This window comes from Pelophylax lessonae (assembly GCF_965119305.1).
Source record: "Pelophylax lessonae genome assembly, chromosome: 3".
NCBI classification, from domain to species: Eukaryota; Metazoa; Chordata; class Amphibia; order Anura; family Ranidae; genus Pelophylax; species Pelophylax lessonae.
This window is the reverse complement of record NC_138770.1, coordinates 14,132,774-14,155,155: the sequence shown is the minus strand read 5'-3', so window position 1 is coordinate 14,155,155 and position 22,382 is coordinate 14,132,774. Positions and strand designations below refer to the sequence as shown.

Below are 22,382 nucleotides of genomic sequence, written 5' to 3'. Positions count from 1 at the left end.
AAATAAAAAAATCTCTCTTTTTTTTTTTAATTCTTTCAATAATTGGCTTTTTTACCAAAAATGACAATTTTTAAGAACTTTTTTTTTGTGATTTTGTGTCTGGGGGGTCTAAAAGGTGTACATGTGAAGTTTCAGCTCTGTAGCATGTCCAGAACCATAAAAAAAGAAGATTGTTTGTATTAGAAAACTTTCAGCACAGGAATATGGCTTCTCTGCTGTAACACCTTGCCGGTTTAATAGCAGGCATTTTTTTGGGTTCTTTGCAGTCAGGAAAAACATCTGAACTTGTGTATAGTGGTACTGTGCACAAGTTCTGATGTTTTGCCTGCCTCCAAAAACCCCCAAAAAATGCCAGCAAAAACACACCTGGGCTTTTTTTTTTTTGACGCTAGCGTTTTTTTGGCATTTTTTTGGGTTCTTTTGAAGCAGGCAAAACATCTGAACTTGTGTATAGTGGTGTATATACACACATACATATATTTATATACACACCTAGACCTATATAGGTGTGATAGTAGCAGAAATATATATGTGTAAATGATTTAATTAGCGCAAGCATATATTTCTGCTACTATCACACCTATATGTCTAGGTGTGTATATAAATATATGTATGTGTGTATATACACCACTATACACAAGTTCAGATGTTTTGCCTGCCTCCAAAAACCCCCAAAAAATGCCAGCAAAAACACACCTGGGCATTTTTTTTTTTTTGACGCTAGCGTTTTTTTTGGCATTTTTTTGGGTTCTTTTGAGGCAGGCAAAACATCTGAACTTGTGTATAGTGGTGTATATACACACATATATGTTTATACACACCTAGACATATATAGGTGTGATAGTAGCAGAAATATATCAGTGTAAATGATTTCATTAGCGCAAGCATATATTTCTGCTACTATCACACCTATATATGTCTAGGGGTATATATACAGACATATATGTGTATATATACCCCCTATACACATGTTCAGATGTCATGTCTGACATCAAACATGTCCTCAAAAAAGCACTGGCAGTGGCAGCCCCTGCAGCATTAAAAATGCTTGGCTGGTGAGAAGCCATATTCCAGTTCCGAAGCAACTCAGTGTAATGTTCTGGTACCTCTGGTACCCTTATTCCCATATTTCTCTCTTGCTAATTGCGTCTCATCTTGTTATTCAAAAGACGCATACACCTTTAAGACCGGATGACATCATTGCTGAGCGCCGCTCTGAGCGGCTATTTCAATCGCCGGCTTTCTCTCACTCATTGCTCGTTCAAACCACATGTTCACCGCACCTTCTCCTGTGACGGTGCTGATCCATATCTCGCTACTGGATCACCTCTCACTAAGAACTCTGTTACTACTAACCTATCTAATGATAAGTACCCCACAGGGGATTCCTTACTAACTGCACTGCTACTGTCATCTACTGCAAATACCGGAACTATCTGTACCTATCTATTTCCTATCATCTGCATAGACTGTTAGCTCTTGGGACTACCTTCAACTATCCTTGCACTAGGTTACTCTGTCTAAGTATACTCCATCTGTGTCCTCCTACCATCTGCACTATACTTGACATCAGAACCTATCTGCTTAAATCATCACCTGCAACTCTCCTAATACTACTCCTAAGTGCTCACCATACAATAGCCTGTCTCTCATCTATATATTCTCATATATTCTATCCCTCCATTAAACATCAGATTGAGTATATGTATATTGCATAACAGGCTGTGCACAGTGATGAAGTCCTGAGAGTTGGATATGTTTGTTCAACAGAATCTCTACAAGGCTACTGAGTGTGATAATTCTGCAGCTGCAAATCCATCCATTAACAAAAACGCATGAACGTTACACTCAGAGAAATGATCATTTCTCTATAGCGGTCACCCTGCTATGGAGGGGTTTTGTCACCCTTCCATAGCAGTCACTGTCAGTTAACCCTACACTACACTACGGTCCCCTTACACTTAACACTTTCCCTACAGAAACGAAATTTTTGAAGCTAACTAAAGTGTAAAAGGAGCACGCTAACTACACTAGATATCCCTTTCCTCACACTAAAAATAGCTAAATGACCCTTTGTAACACATTAGAACAGAACAGCATTCCACTCTCTTTCATGTCCTGTACAAGAATGCTAGGAATTTGGCGGGGGCGATCTTATATACTGGGGGGCGTATTCACTAATGATTGGACTATGGACCCCCTAGTCACTCCAATCACATTCCTAGCATTCTCCTGCCCCTCAATTGGCTTTTACTGATGGTTCTGGTCCAATCACGGGCTTTTAAAGCCCATTTCCTGTCCCATTGCATTTTGGTCGGTTCTGGTTGCCGAATTCCGAACTTTTTGGTCAAAAAGTTCTAAATTCGGCCGTACCTCGAACAGCCAATGTTCGGGCCGAACCGATGGTCGACCCGAACCGTTCGATCATCCCTAGTTTCCACATCCTGCATAGAAGATATTGGCATGCTTAGTTTAGTATCATCCGCAAATACCGAGATTGTGCTAGATATTCCCTCTAGATCATTTATGAATAAATTAAATAGGATTGGTCCCAGGACAAATCCGTGGGGGACCCCACTTTCCACACCCGCCCAATCCGAGCAATCCCTATTTATCACCACTGTCTGGACTCACCCCTGGAGCCAGTTCTCTATCCAGGTACTCACCCTATGGTCCATACCTCTGTACCTTAGTTTGTGCAGTAAGCGTTTGTAGGGAACTGTGTCAAATTCCTTTGCAAAATGTAGATACACCACATCCACAGGCTTTCCTTTATCCAGATACACCACATCCACAGACCTTCCTTTATCTAGGTGGCAACTCACTTCATCGTAGAAGGTTAATAGATTGGTCTGGCAAGAGCGATTTTTCATGAATCCATGCTGATTACTACTAATAATACCGTTTTCATTACTAAAGTCTTGTATATAGTCCCTTAACATCCCCTCCAAAATCTTGCAGACTATTGATGTTAGGCTGACAGGTCTATAGTTACCGGGATATATCTCAGCCCTTTTTTAAATATTGGTACCACGTTGGCTTTTTTCCAATCAGCTGCCACCATTCCCGTCTGTAGACTATCCTTAAATATCAAGAATAACGGTCTGGTTATCACCTGGCTGAGTTCTTTAAGAACCCTCGGGTGCAAGCCATCCGGTCCCGGGGATTTATTTATGCTAAGTTTCTCTAGTTTAGTTCTAAGTCTATCTTCTGTTAGCCATGGCGGTACTTCCTGAGGTGTATTATTTCATTTAGCATTACAAGCTGGGTTAGTGTAGCCCCCCGATTCTTTTGTGAAGACTGAAGAGAAAAAATTATTTAGCACTTCCGCTTTCTCTCTGTCCTCTGTGGCCAGATTCCCTTTGTTGTCTTTTATGGGGCCAATGAGTTCTGGTCTCGCTTTCTTACTATTTATATACTTAAAGAATTTCTTGTTTTTTTTTTGTTTTTTTTTACTCTCTTCCGCTATATGTCTCTCGTGTTCTATTTTAGCTGCTTTGATTTCGCCTTTACATTTCTTATTGCACTCTTTGTAATATTGGAATGCTGCCAATGACCCCTCAGCCTTGTATTTTTTGAAGGCCTTTTCTTTAGTATTAATATGCATTTTTATGTTGGAGTTTAGCCACCCTGGGTTTATTTTAGCTCTTTTAAATGTATTCCCTTTTGGAATGCACTGGCCAATCCCTTTGTTTAAAAAACAGAATATACTGCGCTTAATCAGGCGAACAAAATCAGACCACGATAACAGCTGCCAGCATAAAAAAAGTTGTTGTACCCCAACCTCAGACAGAATTAAAACAAAGTATGCAGCGCTTGATACAGTGATCATAAAAATCAATCAATGTTACTACTGATGATATTGCATAATTATAGAGAGTCCATAGAAGAAAGGAGTCCAATAGGAGGTCCAAGATGCGGGTGAGAAGATCAGAATGGATAGCCTCCACCAAACACCAGTAACAGTGGCCTCTTACCAGAAATGTGTGATCCCCATTACAGGGATCTCAGTACACATTGACAGGAAGTCATCTCCTTTCACACTAGGTCAGACCAAATATCACCTCCACAGGAAATACCTCTAGGTGTATAAAGCCAATCCTCTCATGGACGTATTAATATCACCATCGGCACATGTAAGAAGAAAAAACTCCTCATGGTGCAGTATAGCTTAACACAGGTAATATTTAATGGAAAAAGCCAATAAAACACTCACATTTAAGGTAGATAAGCCAGGCATCAAGGTAAATATCCTGAGGGGATCTTGCAAGTAGAATGTGTGATAGCTATAGCCAGATGTAATCCTAGTCTCCCAGCAAAGGAAGGAGGACGCCGCAAGGATGTTACAGGGCAAACGAGGCCAGTCCCCTGGGGATTACCTGTGTTAAGCTATACTGCACCTTGAGGAGTTTTTTCTTCTTACATGTGCCGATGGTGATATTAATACGTCCATGAGAGGATTGGCTTTATACACCTAGAGGCATTTCCTGTGGAGGTGATATTTGGTCTGACCTAGTGTGAAAGCAGATGACTTCCTGTCAATGTGTACTGAGATCCCTGTAATGGGGATCACACATTTCTGGTAAGAGGCCACTGTTACTGGTGTTTGGTGGAGGCTATCCATTCTGATCTTCTCACCCGCATCTTGGACCTCCTATTGGACTCCTTTCTTCTATGGACTCTCTATAATTATGCAATATCATCAGTAGTAACATTGATTGATTTTTATGATCACTGTATCAAGCGCTGCATACTTTGTTTTAATCCCTTTGTTTAGTATGTTCTTGAAACACTCCCATTTTTCCTCAGTGTTCTTTGTTCCCAGGGTTCTATCCAATTTGATATTTTCTAGCAGAGAGCGCAGTTTAGGGAAATTGGCTCTTTTGAAATTCTGTGTCCTTGTATTGCCCTTGTGTTTCCTATTACTATGAATAATACTGAAACGAATTCACCTATGGTCACAGTTTCCTAATTCGGGCCCATATTTCTATATCCGTGATCAGGTCTGTATTGTTGGTAATCAGTAGGTCATGTACCGCATTGTTTCTTGTCGGTGCGTTCAACACCTGACCCATGAAATTGTCCTGCAAAACATTTAGGAACTGCCAAGCCTTGGATGAATGTGCGGTTCCTTCTGCGCAGTCTATATCTGGATAATTAATGTCCCCCATTATAATTACATTTCCCATCCTTGCTGCCATTCAAATCTGTGAAAGGAGGTCCGCCTTCCCCCCCTCTGGTTGGGGGGCCTTTAGCATACGCCCAATATTACTTTCCCCATAGTGCCTTCCCTTTGAAGTTCTACCCATAGGGATTCTACCTCCTCCTCCAACTTTGGAATCTTAAACAGAAAGTGATAATGAGGGAGGAGTCAGTAAGCCAATGATGGTGGTCTTCAGGATCAGTCCAGTCTTCATCTTGGTTGTTCTCCCCCCATCCTCACTCTGACCTCTGGTGGGGCTCAGCCCCGCTGTTTTTCATGACTAAATCATGGAGTAAATAAGGAAGTGCGGGACTTCTTGTGTTAGGAAGATGGCAATGAGTGATAGAGGGGGAGGGGTCACTCGTCCTATAATCCCCTCATCACTGTCACTCCTATAAAAGACAGTTCTCGTTGTTTCCTCACTCTCTGACTAAGGTCCATGAATAAAGAAATGAACTGGTAGGAGATCAGAGGACCCATTTACTAGTTACCTTGAGGGGGGAATTGTAAGAGCCTCAGAGACAAAGCTGTCTGATGTGGGCGGAGTCCTGATTTAGGGAAACCAATCAGCTCATGTCTAGTAATAATCTTTGTATTTCTATTTTAGTAGATGGACGGGAGATGAGGAAAACCTCAGAGGATTGTCTCACTTTGTCTCCAGACTGTAAAGTAGAAGATGAGGACATCACACAGTATAGTCCAGGAGAAAACCCGGCTACCTCAAATGTCCATCCGGCACCACACAGTGTAGATGGACCATCGTATTCCTCTTATCCTGAGGAACCTCAGACTGTGAGGGACGGTGCTGTCCTTCCAACAGATAAGAGGTTCTCCTGTACTGAGTGCGGTAAGAGTTTTCGTTTGCAATACAATCTTAATGTGCATAAAAGATCTCACACGGGTGAGAAGCCGTATTCCTGTCCTACGTGTGGGAAATGTTTTTCAGTGAAGTCCAATCTTTCCAAGCATCAGAGATTTCACACTGGTGAGAAGCCATATTCCTGTCCTGAGTGTGGGAAATGTTTTTCAGATAAGTCTGATCTTTCCGGACATCAGAGATCTCACACGAGGGAGAAGCCATATTCCTGTCCTGAATGTGGGAAATGTTTTGCACAGAAGTCCAATCTTTACACACATCAGAGATTGCACACGGGGGAAAAGCCATTTTACTGTTCTAAATGCGGGAAATGTTTTTCACTCAAGGCATATCTTTCCAAACATCAGAGATTGCACACTGGTGAGAAGCCATATTCCTGTTCTGAGTGTGGGAAATGTTTTTCACACAAGTCCGAGCTTTCCAAACATCAGAGATTGCACACGGGTGAGAAGCCATACTCCTGTCCTGAGTGCGGGAATTGTTTTGCACATAAGTCTAGTCTTAAGAATCATCAGAGATCACACACTGGTGAGAAGCTGTATTCCTGTCCTGAGTGCGGGAAATGTTTTGTAAAGAAATCATATCTTTCTACACATCAGAGAACGCACACTGGTGAGAAGCCGTATTCCTGTCCTGAGTGCGGGAAATGTTTTGCACAGAAGTCCCATCTTTACTCACATCAGAGATGTCACACTGGTGAGAAGCCGTATTCCTGTCCTGAGTGCGGGAAATGTTTTTCACAGAAGTCCCATCTTTACTCACATCAGAGATCTCACTCGGGGCAGAAGCCGTATTCCTGTCCTGGGTGCGGGAAATGTTTTGCACAGAAGTCCCATCTTTACTCACATCAGAGATCTCACACGGGTGAGAAGCCGTATTCCTAGTCTGAGTGAGGGAAATGTTCCTCAATGAAGTCCTTTCTTCCTGTACATCAGGGGTCCCACACAACCCTGGAGGTGTATTAGTGCCTTGAGTGCAGGAAATGTCTTCTATATGAATGTTGGTGGACATGTGGGGAAGAAGCACACCCTGATATACACCTCAGATATACTCCATGGCTGATCTTCATCATGTAAGAAACACTTCATAAGGAGATCAGAGATCACCAAAGACATGGATGAAGTGTTGTCCCGTGTTGGCCATTGATAGCAGGAGAAAAATAAAAATGGAGTCCTTACCTTTCATTGGCTGAGTACATTTTGTGCGGGAAGATTTCACAAACACTTGCAGATCTGGTTGTTATAAATGTGTTGATGAAATGTGACCCGCATTCCCCCAGTCATGGTGAATTGGGATTTCCTATAATGGTCAGTTCCATCTAGTGGCCATAATGTGCTTTCCTGACAGATGTACATGGCAGCATATGTTTGGGTAGCCCAGCCCTCGTTCCTCCACCCATAAGACCCCACCCACATAAATGTTCAGGATAAGCCAATGGCTACGTTCCTTTTTTGTCTTCCCCACTTATAGGACCATTTTTGTATGAAGTTTTCCTACCTATTGGAAGTATTGGTGGGCGGGTCTGGTGCTGGGCAGCTGTGCGGGATGTCAGGAGCTTCCTTTGGTATCCAGAAGTCTTCCAGGATGTCCCGAGTGGTCATTGAGTCCCCAGCTATCAGCGGGGTGGTGTTATGGCACACATATGTAGAGGATCCATGCCTGGAGAGTGGGCCCTGCCATCGGCGGCCATTTGCATTGGCTGGGAGCGCAGCTGTTAGCGGGTGGCCATTAAGTGTTAGACACGTGAAATTCGTTTCGGTGAGAATACAAATTTGGACAAATTTTTGGTTATTCCTAGATTCGGATGTTTCCAAATCTCCAAATGAAATTGTAATGAATTTAGTTGAAATCTGTTAAAATTTGTTTCATTTATTCATTTCCTAACGAATTCCAACTTTTCAGAACGATTCGAATTTGGATCAGTCAAAAAAACGATCGACCAATGCAAATTCTGTGTGAAGAAATAGCTGGTTGTCAAGCGGGAAGCCGGCCGTCCGCATCCTTACCAAACATGACTCATCAGCTGTCAACGGGCTTCCCCACTGACAGATGAATGTAAAGACAAGAATGCCGGCATTGCCCAGTAATAGAAAAAAACGGCGTGGTCACCCTCCCTCTCACCCCCCCCCCCCCCCCCAGTCTATACCAGGCCCTTAGGAGCCAAAATAAAAAAAACAAACAAAAAAACAGCGTGAGTTCTCCACTAAAATCCATACCATATCTCGGCATGCAGCCTGGCAGGTAAGGAAAGTGGGAGGGATGAGTGAGGGCCCCCTTTCTTAACAATACCAAGCCACGTGTCCTCAAAATGGGGAGGTGAGTGCTTTGGTGGGGACACTCTGCCCCCCACCCCACCCCAAAGCACCTTGTCCCCATGTTGATGGGGAAAAGGGCCTCTTCCCCACAACCATGGCCTGTGCTTGTAGGGGTCTGCAGGCAGGGGACTTGTCGTAATCTGAAAGCCCCTTTTCCCAAGGGGGCCCCCCATGTGAATTAGTATCAGGACCGTATAGTATGGTGTGATTACTGCAGTGTCAGCGCTGGAACTTTGGTGTTATCGGGACCATAGTACCTGTACTTATTCACCAAGAATTGTTAAAAAGTAATAAAAACACACACACAATTTTTGAAAAATCCTTTATTAAAAAATAACTACTGCAGGCTCCACCATTTGACATTTCTTACATAGGTAAGGGGCGGGGTCACCTGTCTACATCACCTGGTGGCACTGCCCCCTTCTGATATCATGGATCGGTGCATGCTGGGTCCCTGACATCAGAAAGGGCGGTGCCACCAGGTGATGTAGACAGGTGGCCCGCCCCTTACCTATATCAAAGATGTGAAACGGGAAGCCTGCAGTAGGCAGAGGTCCTCCATGACGGGGAGAGCGTCTTTTTTTTATTAATTTTTTTCGGGTGCGGTAGGCGTTGTGATTGATGACGGATCTACATCGGGGGACGCTGGTTTTTATTTTATAACCGAGGATTTTTCAAAAATTGTGTGTGTTTTTATTACTTTTCGACACTTTTTTGGTGAGTTGGTACGGGTACTATAGTCCCGATACACATTCACATGGGGGGGGGGGGGCGGGATCTGGGGGGGTCCCTTGGTAAAAGGGGCTTTCAGATTACGATGAGCCCCCTGCCTGCAGACCACCACAAGCACAGGCCACGGTTGTTGGGAAGAGGACCTTGTCCCCATCAACATGGGGACAAGGTGCTTTGGGGTGGAGAGGGAGAGGTGCCCCGAATAACCCACCCCCCATGTTAAGGGTGTGTGGTCTGGTATGGGTTAGGAGGGGGGGTCTTGCTCCCCCCCCTTTCCTGACCTTCAGAACTGCATGCTCAGGTAAAGGTCTGGTATGGATTTCGGGGGACCCCACGCCATTTATTTTTTTACATTTTGGCATAGGCCCGGTATAGACTGGGGGGAGGGGACCCTACGTCATTATTTTTAAACATTTTTTTATTGCCGGGCAATGCGCCGGCATTCTTTTCTTTCTATTCATCTGTCAGTGGGGAAGCCCGCTGACAGCTGATGAGTCACCGGTTGGTAAGAATGCGGGCGGCCGGCCGGCTTCCCAGCCCCCTGCTTAACAACCAGCTATTTCTTCACACAGAATTCAAATCAGTCGATCGTTTCTCGACCGATCGGAATTCTGATCGTTCTGAAAAGTTTGAATTCTGTAGATTAATAAACTAAACAAATTTTACCAAAAACGAAAAGAAAGTTAACAAAAACTAAACAAAAGTAAACAAATTTCCGAAACCAAACTAAAATAATTCCAAATTCCAGAATGAAATGAAATTAGTGACATAACGAATCTATCCGAAACTAAACAAATGTTTCCATTCTGCACATGTCTCCTAAGCGTGCCCAGCCCAGATATAGCAGTTGTGTTCCTGCCTCTGGGATCCGGGTCGCCCTGCGGATGCATCGATTGCCCTGTGGAAGAGGTGCGGGACACGTAAGTATGTTTGGCTTGAGGTCAGCAGAAGGGAGCAGATGCCATGCGGGCTGCTAGGGAGTAACCAAAAGGAAAACATATGGAGAGGACTCTGCTCTCTGGGTGATCGATGTGCATTGCAGCATCTTATCAAAGTTTGGTGCAGTCGCCTACCTTTGTCTTCTTTTCTGTCCTGAGGAGAGAACTGTTTGTTGAAACAAGGTTTGCTTTCTGCGTAGCGGTACCCCCGCAGGAGCCGCTTGGATATTGGTTTTCCCGGGCCTCCCACTGATTACTCCACAGCCAGATACAGGGTATTTTCACACAGCCAGGTGCACACACTCTTCCGCTCGTTGTCTCCAATGACCAGTCTAGGGGATGTGTTTTTATGTTTTATTTGGAGAACTTGGATAGGAGAAGAAAAACCAGAGCTATCCTGAGAGTCCCAACATCCTATCTGTTCAGAGAAATGGGAACCTACAGATGTTCACAAGGAACCACTGTCATATGTGTGGACTTTAAGGGCACAGCATGAGACAGATAACAACTACATGGATTTATCCTAAAATAACATTTATTGATTTATCTAAAACCACATCTCAATAAAATGAGGAAACTGACCCCAAACTGAGCTCAGCTCGTACACAGGAGATCAATGTCTCCTACTAATTTCACTCATGTACATCATACATATATAAGGATAAGTTGGTAGATATCATAAGGTTCGTGTAGGTATAGATATTTCCTCTCTTCACTTAGATGTAACATTTAGTGACGGCCATGTACTTTATTACTGAATATATCTTATTACTATTATAACAATCTCCTTACTATATGGATTTCTTTGTGTCAGCTTTTTTTGTTTACATGTCTGCATCATATTTGTTACTGATGTCAACATTTGTATCAATTACTGTATGTATAATAAATGACTACGTTCAGATTCTATTTTTGTATATCTTAGTTGGTGACCGGCCTCATTTAAAGTCCCACGACCTCTGTTTTCTGTTTGCATTAACCATTAGGGATGGAGGCACGTCACTGTGTTTGCTTTGGATCATATTCCTCTATCTTCGTCTGTTCACTGGTCAACGCGTTTCACACAAGGCTTCTTCAGGACTATGAAGATGTACAGACAGTTTTCTCTTAAAATGAACAGACTCGATATTAGTGTTTCATGAACATAGAACATAATCTGTATTTATATACATCATAATAAATACAACCATGACTTACTAGCACACGGCCTTCCTTCCAACCCCCAACAAATTAACCCGACCACAGGGGAGATAAAACGGACCAAAATGTGTTGTGTGTATATATAGGTATTGGCCCTGAGGATCCTAGGTACAAGATAAAATATACAGTATCTCACAAAAGTAAGTACACCCCTCACATTTTTGTAAATATTTTATTCTATCTTTTCATGTGACAACACTGAAGAAATGACACTTTGCTACATTGTAAAGTAGTGAGTGAACAGCTTGTATAACAGTGTAAATTTGCTGTCCCCTCAAAATAACTCAACACACAGCCATTAATGTCTAAACTGCTGGCAACAAAAGTGAATACACCCCTTAGTGACAATGTCCAAATTGGGCCCAATTAGCCATTTTCCCTCCCCGGTGTCATGTGACTTGTTAGTGTTACAAGATCTCAGGTGTGAATGGGGAGCAGGTGTGTTATATTTGGTGTTATCGCTCTCACTCTCTCATACTGGTCACTGGAAGTTCAACATGGCACCTCATGGCAAAGAACTCTTTGAGGATCTGAAAAAAGAATTGTTGCTGTACATAAAGATGGCCTAGGCTATGAGAAGCTTGCCAAGACCTTGAAACTGAGCTGCAGCACGGTGGCCAAAACCATACAGCAGTTTAACAGGACAGGTTCCACTCAGAACAGGCCTCACCATGATCGACCAAAGAAGTTGATTGCATGTGCTCAGCATCATATACAATGGTTGTCTTTGGAAAATAGACTTATGAGTGCTGCCAGCATTGCTGCAGAGGTTGAAGGGGTGGGGGGTCAGCCTGTCAGTGCTCAGACCATACGCCGCACACTGCATCAAATTGGTCTGCATGGCTGTCATCCCAGAAGGAAGCCTCTTCTAAAGATGATGCCCATGAAAGCCCACAAACAGTTTTCTGAAGACAAGCAGACTAAGGACATGGATTACTGGAACCATGTCCTGTGGTCTCATGAGACCAAGATAAACTTATTTGGTTCAGATGGTGTCAAGCGTGTGTGGCGACAACCAGGTGGGGAGTACAAAGACAGGTGTGTTTTGCCTACAGTCAAGCATGGTGGTGGGAGTGTTATGGACTGGGGTTGCATGAGTGCTGCCGGCACTGGGGAGCTACAGTTTATTGATGGAACCATGAATGCCAACATGTAGACGGCATCCATTGCATCATACTATGCAGCGAGATCATTGGGCCATAGTTCTGTGAACTTTCAGCTCTTATGGATTTTGGTGTTTAGATGGGAATTTTCCATTTGTATTGTGGATTATACAGCTACCAAATTCTGGGATCTGGCTATTGTTTTTACTGGAGGAGGCAAATTCCCTTCTTGGTTGGATGGTATTTTTTGACATCTGCATTGAGGATTTCAAGTCGCAATTGAGGCTACCAGCCCTTCTCCCTAATATATCCCCTATTATATCCCATATGGTATTTTCTTCCATACATATATATATAATATCATCTATATTAGGCTTTTGTGCCTATGCTAATATTACATCACCACCTTTATGATCCACATATATTGGCCTCCCGGCGCCTGCAGAGGAGATATCCCTTCATCTTGTCCGTCCTATTTTGAGTGCAGTACCTATTTGGTCTTGGCAATGCCCTGATGAAGCAATGAATGCGAAACATGTTGGCTTATCCAGGTACCAATAGTCTGCAAAATATATATTAGGATCCAGTAGTGTGGTATTTTTGGTACACAGTTATCATACACACATGGACTGGTATATCTTTTATGTACTGTATGTCTTGTTGTCATGTTTTTTATTCTTTTGTAATAAAATGAATATATTTTTTATACATATATGAGTGTTGTATTTGTATTCCTGCAACCACCAGTTATGCCTGTATAGTCCCGCTTTCTTGGGTCCTCTCTTGGCCCCTACTACCCCTTGTTTTTTGTTCTAATGCCAACATGTACTGTGACATACTGAAGCAGAACATGATCCCCTCCCTTCGGAGACTGGGCCGCAGGCTAGTATTCCAACATTATAACGACCCCAAACACACCTCCAAGACAACCACTGCCTTGCTAGAGAAGCTGAGGGTAATGGTGATGGACTGACCAAGCATTTCTCCAGACCTAAACCCTATTGAGCATCTGTGGGGAATCCTCCAACAGAAGGTGGAGGAGAGCAAGGTCTCTAACATCCACCAGCTCTGTGATGTTTTCATGGAGGAGTGGAAGAGGACTCCAGTGGCAACCTGTGAAGCTCTGGTGAACGTCATGCCCAAGAGGGTTACAGCAGGGCTAGAAAATAATGGTGACCGCACAAAATATTGACACTTTGGGCCCAATTTGGACACTTTAACTTAATGGTTTACTCACTTTTGTTGCCAGCGGTTTAGACATTAATGGCTGTGTGTTGAGTTATTTTGAGGGGACAGCAAATTTACACTGTTATACAAGCTGTACACTCACTACTTTACATTGTAGCAAAGTGTCATTTCTTCAGTGTTGTCACATGAAAACATAGAATAAAATATTTACAAAAATGTGAGGGGTGTACTTACTTTTGTGAGATACTGTATATGTGTAGTAGTGTGATCTTAGACATACAAATTCTTATACAAGAAGAAGGTGGGATAGAAACTACACTTTATAGAAAACCGACAGCTGGCAACACGGTTTTACATGGCAATAGCTTTCATCCAAGCCCCCGGTACATAGTATACCCTACTCCCAGTATCTTAGATTGCATCGAATCTGTTCGAACTACGAAGATTTTTAAACAGGAGGCGGACTCCCTTCGAAAGAGATTGCTTATTAGAGACTATTCGTGGACTATACTGTGAAAAGCTTATAATAGGACTTATAAGTACAAAAGAGAGGAAGTTATGTTCCGAGGCCTGAAACAACCAAAAACAGAAAAAGTCAGTTTACTAACACCTTATACTAGACAACATACACAAATTAGAAAATACTTCAACAACATTGGTACAGACATTCATGCTCTCATCTGCCAGGTTTTCACCCACCGTCCAATATACTCCATGGCTATTGGATCAGTGTGAAACATCGAGACAGCATGAGCTGTGTCCCTGTTAGGCAGAGAAACCAAAAACTCTATCCACTCATTCTAGCACCTACCTAGGGGGGCTCTACATCTGTATGGCAGGGTCTGTTTGATTATTCACCTGCTGGGATGGTGCTCTGATGTGAGAAGTTGCAGTGTCAGTATTCCTTTAGCAGTAATTAACCCCTTACGGGTTTTTCTCACCCAGCAATCAAACAACTGTTACACTGTCTTTTTTGACAGCTTAGGAGACTTTAGCAGCCGTAGTTTGAATTGCAATTTTTTTTTCTAAATTACTACATAGCTTGAGTAGCATTTATATAGGTAATATATTTCTTTTTCCCAAACAATATGGAGTTCTCCTTTGCACCATGTCTGTTTATCATGGATTTATTTCTTACAGACAGGTCCTTGTGCCGCTGCAGCCTAATCCCTCTATGCTGTGGCTGCTCTATGCAGGTCATAGCTGGGGGGGGCAGCGTCTTCCTTACTGATACTGTTCCTGGATTGTCAGCCCTTCTGCAGGCCTCATAAAGCTGGTGTATGGGAAGCTGACTAATGGACACTTTCTATTAAGCCTCTCCAGATCTGCATGTATTATGCACACCGTAGACTGGGCCTTTGGTGCTTGACAGGCAAAACCCAGTATAAATTTCCTGTTTTGTTCAGACATCCAGGGAGGAAGATGACCCCTACCAACAGGTTGCCACAGGTAGTCAAGACACTGTAAAGGAGTCTGTTACATCTCACCCTGTGCAAGGAGTCTCAACTCTGACCATGGCAAGCTTTTCCATTACAGGATCAGTCAACTGACCAATTTCAACTTCCAAAGCAGTGCATTGCCTTTTTCCCTATGATGTTTAAGCTAGAAGCTCATGCTAGAAGAGTGGTGCAAATTGAACAGAAGGACAGAGCAGCGGAATGTCTTAGTGGTCATCACCTTGCAGCACTGGGTTGCTCAGTTCAAACCCCAACCAGAACACTTCTACCTACACTGCAGGATGTCAGATTAGGCACTTGTGAAGAGGGAGAGGTCTTCCAGTATAATGAGTCACCTATTTGGTTGACGTGGCCTTCATGAGCTTAGCCATATGCATGGAGTTGCCATTGGGGGATGCTGTGTCCTTCAGGGGTATACTCAATAATAATGATTAGATTGGTCCTTGGGGGATTTTTAGGGTCTTCTGGTGGTAACTTTGTGTTGGACTTGTCCCTAAGGGGTATATCTGTCTGCAGTTGTAGCCTGTGAACCTGACTTAACCCTTGCCTCTCTTCCAATGCAATGGAAGTTGGGATGAAGAATATTGATTCTGTCCAAAAGAATAACTCTATGAGTGGGACAATCTTGTCTGCATTGCAAAAGTTTAAACTGTATCCTTTAAGGGCTAGCTTCATTTGATAGCAATGATCTGCATTTAGTCCGGCCTCCTGCTTTAGAGTAAATGTCTGCCGAATGAAAGAAAACTGAAGTTCTAGAGTCAGTGTCTAATTCCAAAGAGGTTTGCTCCTGCAGTTCTGACTTGAAGTCCAGAAAGAACTGAAGAGAGAAAGAAAGTCCTCAACCAAATAGTCAGCAAAGAGCTCCACTTCTGGGGGAGAGGTTGCTTACCGGTCTTTTTCAGATTGTGCCACCCATACATATCCTATGGGGACCTGGTTGCTCCTCTTCTGATAGGAGGGTACAGCTTTGGTCTCAGACATTTGGACCTTCAGGACAAGCACTTCAGGCCATGTTTGAACATTCAGTCACCTTTAACCCTCTGACTGTGCCAGGAGGAATCCTTTGCTCCAGCAACAATGCTTGATACATTTTCAACCGATTCGAATTGTTCTGAAATCTTGAAAGGAAACTAATTCTAGAAAGAGAAATAAATAACTAAACAGATTTATCTGAAACAAAACAAATGTTTCCATTCTGCACATGTCTATGATGTTCAACTTAAATATTAATTAATATGGTAATTGATGTTGTATGTTTAAATAGAGAGAAAAAAGTAGAGCGGGTTTGCTATGACTAAATGCTTGTAGTGTGAAACGCGTTGACAGTCTCATCTCTCCTGCCATGTTGTCACTTCTGGATATATTCTAATAAAGGAGTATTTTGGTGGAGCATGGTTGTCCATTCAAGTTTCTTTTGATGCCTCAGTGACCAGCTGGACTTGCACTGATTGTGTGAGCAGAATAATGTGCACCAACCTAGAATGGGATATATTTGCGGGTTATCTTCACTAGTTTATGACACAGAGACAGGAGGGAATGGAGAGGATATGGATGCCGTACTGGAGGAAGGTGCAGAGGATTTCTCTCCCCCACATTGTCATTATAATGAAGAAGGAAATTCACACAACATGCTTGCTAACGTTGAAAAGCTCATTTCCTCTGTCTGCAAAATCCTTGACATTATACCAATGAGAAGAAGATTGGGATTCTGGCACTCCAAATGGTTTATGTCCCTACAAATAAGCGGATGCTTAGGGGTGTGCGGACATTATTCTCCTGTATTAAACCACTTCCCGCCCAACGACCTCATATGACATCATGGACTTTGAGTGAAGATATCTGGATGATGGGTGGAGCTACAGGCATCATTCACATATCTTCTTTTTCTGCCGGTGATTCCCTGCACCATAAAACCAATCATATGGGCTGTTCAGCCACTTGATTTATTTTTACAGGCGCCGCCCTCCAGAAAGTAAAAAATATTGTTTTTCTTTTTAAAATTGTCGGTCATTTTTTGATTATAGCGCAAAAAAATAAAAAAAACGCAGAGGTGATCAAATAACCCCCAAAAGAAAGATCTGTTTGTAGGAAAAAAAGGACATCGATTTTATTTGGGTACAGCATCGCACGACCGCAAAATTTTTTAAATAGAGTAACGCAAAAAATGGCCTGGTCATGAAGGGGGGTAAATCTTCTGCGGCTGAAGTTGTTAACTGACAATTGCGTGGTCGTGCGACGCTGTACCCAAATAATATCAATGTCCTTTTTTTCCCACAAATAGAGATTTCTTTGGGTGATGTTTAATCACCTCTGCAAGTTTTCATTTTTGTGCTATAAACAAAAATTTCTGACAAAACAATATTTTTTTACTTTCTGCTATAAAACATCCAATAAAAATGTGTAAAAATCGAATTTCTTCATCAATTTATGCCAATATGTATTCTGCTACATGTTTTTGTTTAAAATATATCTCAATAAACTTATTTAAATTGGTTTGCGCAAAAAATTTGGGATATATTTATGGAATTTTTATTTTTTTTCTAGTAATAGCGGCGATCGGTGACTTATAGCGGGACTTTATTGCGGCAGACAAATCAGACACTAATGCCCCATACACACGTGCAGATTATCTGCAGACTTTTGTCTGCAGACCAGAGATGTATAGTAACGAAGTAGAACTACTTAAGTACTGTACTTAAGTACCGAAATGCGGTATCTGTACTTTCCTAGAGTAGAATTTTTTTCTCCTACTTCTACTTTTACTTCACTACATTTTTTCGATGATTTTGATACTTCTACTCAAGAATTTTTTTTTTGTGCTGCATAGTTACTCGTTACTTTTAAAAAAATTACCACTGCCAGAACAGTAGATGGCAGGTTGCATAAAGCTCAAAAAAATGTGTATAATGTCATTTGTAAATCAGCGCATACGAAAATAAAGGCTGTGTATAATAAAAGCTGCTATACCAAATCTTTCCAATAAAAAGAAAATATGAAACAAACAAATAAATGGTGCTACAGCGCTTAAAGTGCATCAAGAAACTACTAACAAACACAGGTTAATCATTTGAATAAATCATTTGAAATAATAAAAACAATATGATGTTCATACTTTTGACTTCTTTCTTTAATAACTACATAACACAGTACTTGTACTTCTACTTTCAGTACTTGAGTAGAAATTTTTTTTCAAAACTACTGGTACTTTTTACTTTTAGTACTTAAGTAGCAAATTTTTTGAAAAAACTACTTGCAATACTTAAGTAAAAAAAATGTTGAATACTTTAGTACTTCTACTTAAGTAACTTTTTCTGCGAGCACTTCCACTTCTACTCAAGTAATTTTTTGATCGAGCACTTGTACTTTTACTCAAGTAGAAATTTCGAGTACTTTATACAAGTCTGATTGCAGTTACCAAAACCATATAATATGAGGTCAAACCTAAACACTTTCAATTTGTATGCAATCCGGCAGGCCCTTGCACTACATAGAAAAGGTAAGTCTGCAGACAAAAGTCTGCAGATAATCTGCATGTGTGTATGGGGCATAACTGACACTTTGTGGGAACCAGTGACACCAATACCGTGATCAGTGCTAAAAATATGCACTGTCACTGTACTAATGAAACTGGCTGGGAAGGGGCGATCAAAGGGTTCAATGTGTGCCTAGCCAGTGTTTGTGTATTGGGGGAGGTGCTTTTACTAAGGGAAGGCATGGATCAATGCCTCTGCTTTGCAGGAACACAGGATCCATGTCTTCCCTACTGACAGACTGGCAATCTGCCTTGTTTACATAGATGGATTGCCATTCTGCCTGTGTACCGAACGATCAGCGGGTGCCGGCGGACATCGCGTCTGCGGGACCTGCTGTGTAGAATCACAGTGGTAGTGAGCCGCTGGCAGCGAGCACTTGTGCACACTACCTGGAAGTGCAGGATCACGTTTATATACGTGGTTCTGAGAAGCACGGCCGCCCTGCAGCAATAAAACTGCTATAGGGAGGTCGGAAAGTGGTAAAGACTTTTTTCACACCCCCAAATTTTGAGTCCCCCAAATATACATTCCAGACTCTGAATCTAGTATTAAAGAAAAGAAACAAACAAAAAAAAAACTGTGTGAGGTCAGCCAGGAAATAAATCCAAAACTGTTAATCCGAGCATGTAGCCTGCCTGGCCAGGGAAGGGGGGGGGGGGGGGTTGAGCGTGTGATGGTAATAGCCAGTAACATTACACACACAGCACAAGGCCGTGTTCGCACTACGAGACGTTTCTCGGGGCTGCAGTTCCTCTGAGCTCCACAAGGTGGTGATCTCACTTCTACCCAGACAGGAAATCTCTATGGAAGACAGGAAGTGATGTCAGGTACAGACAGGAAGTGATGTCAGGTACAGACACAAGTTCCATGTGGCACAAAGGAGAGAGGAGACATCGCTGGAAGTGGCAGTAGAGGAGGTAATAAGATCTTATTTTCTATTTACACCCAGTAAAATCCCCCCCCCCCCCGTCATGTCCGTCCTCTTCCACCATAGTCATTGTGACCTCTTTTATCTCCAGCAGATGATGATACACACATATATAGTGTGGAAAGCTAGATCAACCCCTTCAAGGTCGAAAAATTATCTTCATTCTGGAGATTTGTCACCTTTCCCACCAATCAATTATCTTCTCACCTTAGCAGTCTCTTGTAACGAGGGATGAGATTCGGATTCGGGTTCTCCTGAAATTTGCCCTTTCACACCCTTCCTCTGAAGATACAAATATCCCCATGCTTCACTATATTAACCATGTTTTTTCCCCCTTCTGTAGGCCCAGGATTGGCATGGTAGATGGAGTGGAGGGTGATCAGTTCTCGGATCTCCTCTCCGGTGAATGAATGCTGAAGAGATGAGCATTTAATCACTTCCAGGTTTAGTGCCATTGTTCCCCGGTCACTGTGGTCAGGAATGAAGCTGGTTGATCCCGATCTGTACTTCATCAGCTTCACTGGGGTCCATAGGTGACTTTGGAGGTCTAATAAACGCCTAATGTCTCCTTAAAGAGGACCTGTCATTTATATTACATACTTGCCAACTGTCCCTTTTTTCCTGGGACAGTCCCTGGAAATAGGATCCTGTCCCAGGTAATTTATATTGTCCCAGGAATCGCCTGTTAATCGGGCTGCCCGTAAATGTTACGCAGAAGTAGTGCAGCTGAATGGGAGAATTATTCCAACTCTGCTACTGTGGCCTTAAGTTTGAAATTCCCTTTTTAATTTCCTGTAATTCTCTCTATATTGAGTAGACCCTATAATCTGATAAGTAGGTGAGATTAATTATGCAGTGGGCGGAGCTTTAGGGAAGTGGGTGTGGTAATTGATAGCTGTGCTGCAAATTGTCCCTGGAAATTTTTAAATGTTGGCAACTATGATATTACGCTGTCACAAAGGGAGATATTGGCCGCACAGTGGAGTGAGAGCAATGATTCTGGGGCCGTTATTACCGGGTTTCTCTAAACAAATGACCTGTAGGAGCTTTTATAGCGTTGCATTTGCACCATGTTGGGTAGTGAATTTAGTCACCACTTTTTTTAAATCAGATAATTTTTATTGAAATTTTTCACATACAATGCAAAACAAAACCAAGAAACAGACGAAAAAGCCTCTACAATGCAGGAACATAATCAGAGAAGTGTAGAATATGCATAGTCGGCAGCGGAAGAGCCGCCGACGTGTTCGTAGGTGCACAGTAACATATCAAAAAATCAAGGTACTGCAGCAATATCCTTATGCTCTATGCAATATACACTAAGCTCAGTATTCTGGGGAGAGATGCCTTCGTCAACTACAAAAACAGAACAGAACACATGAATTGTGGTGAGCTACCCAATGTGCGCGTGATACAGAGAGTGTCCTAGTACCAGCCATAAAGGAGATGTGGTAAGCAGCGTGAGAGACCTCCCACGTGCCGACCCAGGTAGAAGTACTGAGTCCGCAGCCACTTTACGCTGAGGATAGTACCCCTCCCATAATTCTATTGGACACTAAATGAAGAGGAGCTAGACCTGGAACTTCTAACCATGGGCCCCAAATGCGATCAAATTTCAGTACATTCCCTCTGTGTTTATAGGTAAGATGCTCCCTATTCAGAAGCACCTTAACCTCCTCAATCCAGGCTGCATGTGAAGGCGCCTGAGCAGGTATCCATCGCCGGGCTATCAACTTTCTAGCAATAAAGAGAACTCTGAGGATTGCAGTGTGTACCTCAGGAGGATAGAGCTCCTCATCCAGCCATCCCAGGATACACAATTTAGGTTCCACAGACAATTTCAGTTTCCAGATATCGTTAATGGAGCGTATAACCCCATGCCAATAGCGATGCAATTTTGGGCAGCGCCAAAGCATATGTAGTAGAGTGCCCGTGTGGACCTTGCATCGGGGGCAGAAGGGAGAGTCCCTCCTCTGCCAGCTATGCAAGTGCTGCGGAGTCCTGTATGTACGGTGTAAAATAAAAAGTTGAGTGAGTCTCTGCGAGGAGGACAAAGAGACAGGGCCGTCTTTTCCACTGGGCATGCCCCACATGGATGGTGGCATGTCCCTGGTGGTCTAGGGCCCCCCCCCGTTCCGTTGTCCGCCGGCCTGGCCCCCCCCCTTATTGCTTCCTCCGGCGGCGGCCGTGGCTCGAGTCTGCACTGCAGTGCACACTGGTTGTTGGCCAGCCCGATTGGCATCTAGCAACCAGTGACGTGAGCAGAGCAGACCCAGGATGCACAGCAGCGGAGGACTCGGAGGAGGATCCTCCTCCTCATCGGCTCTTCCTCCTTATTCCTCTCCTGCGGCGCCGTCTCGACCCTAGAAGACTGGCTCCGCCTCCACCCACCTCCTCCCATGTGCAGCCGTTGTAAAGGTAAGGCTGCCACAGCCTGCCAGGCTGATTGATTAAATTATATATTTTTTTAACTCTCTCATGGCAATGATGGGATCGAATCGAAGACACAAGAGACAGACAACTACCTGTCCTGGCTGGAGGATATACCTTACTATATATTGGTCCTTGGCCTGTAATGTGTATATAGTAAGGTATATACTCCAGGTAGTAGTTGTACTCTCTTGTAGTATAGTGTTCCCTGTAATGTGTATATAGTCTATATACATATTACAGGGAACACTATATACTACAAGGGAGTACAACTACTACCTGGAGTATATACCTTACTATATACATATTACAGGGACCAATATATACTACAAGACAAGAGACGAACTACCTGGAGTATATACCTTACTAACTATATACATATTACATGGAACACTATATACTGCAAGAGACTCTTGTAGTATATACGTATTGGTCCCTGTAATATTTATATAGTAAGGTATATACTCCAGGTAGTTGT

General features: G+C 42.8%; 5 protein-coding genes across 5 annotated transcripts in view; 4 read left to right on the top strand and 1 right to left on the bottom strand.

Moving 5' to 3' along the window:
* Window positions 1–19,837, top strand: part of LOC309548723 (uncharacterized protein) — a gene marked incomplete at both ends in the record, with an annotated part of 158,513 nt that extends 138,676 nt beyond the window's left edge. The window contains one exon of the mRNA XM_082248679.1: window positions 19,818–19,837. Coding sequence (XP_082104805.1) covers window positions 19,818–19,837 — 20 coding nt within the window. The remainder of the gene's footprint in view (window positions 1–19,817) is intronic.
* The window catches only part of LOC309550227 (uncharacterized protein), a 1,381,219-nt gene that overhangs the window by 969,312 nt on the left and 389,525 nt on the right, over window positions 1–22,382 (bottom strand).
* The window catches only part of LOC309548714 (uncharacterized protein), a gene marked incomplete at its 3' end in the record, with an annotated part of 357,939 nt that overhangs the window by 3,175 nt on the left and 332,382 nt on the right, over window positions 1–22,382 (top strand). The window lies entirely within an intron of this gene.
* Window positions 1–22,382, top strand: part of LOC309548727 (uncharacterized protein) — a gene marked incomplete at its 5' end in the record, with an annotated part of 365,133 nt that overhangs the window by 324,705 nt on the left and 18,046 nt on the right. The gene's annotated exons all lie outside the window — the stretch shown is intronic.
* Window positions 5,777–22,382, top strand: part of LOC309548715 (uncharacterized protein) — a gene marked incomplete at both ends in the record, with an annotated part of 346,981 nt that continues 330,375 nt past the window's right edge. Inside the window, 3 exons of the mRNA XM_082248671.1 lie at window positions 5,777–5,783; window positions 6,024–6,811; window positions 19,818–19,833. Coding sequence (XP_082104797.1) covers window positions 5,777–5,783; window positions 6,024–6,811; window positions 19,818–19,833 — 811 coding nt within the window. The remainder of the gene's footprint in view (window positions 5,784–6,023; window positions 6,812–19,817; window positions 19,834–22,382) is intronic.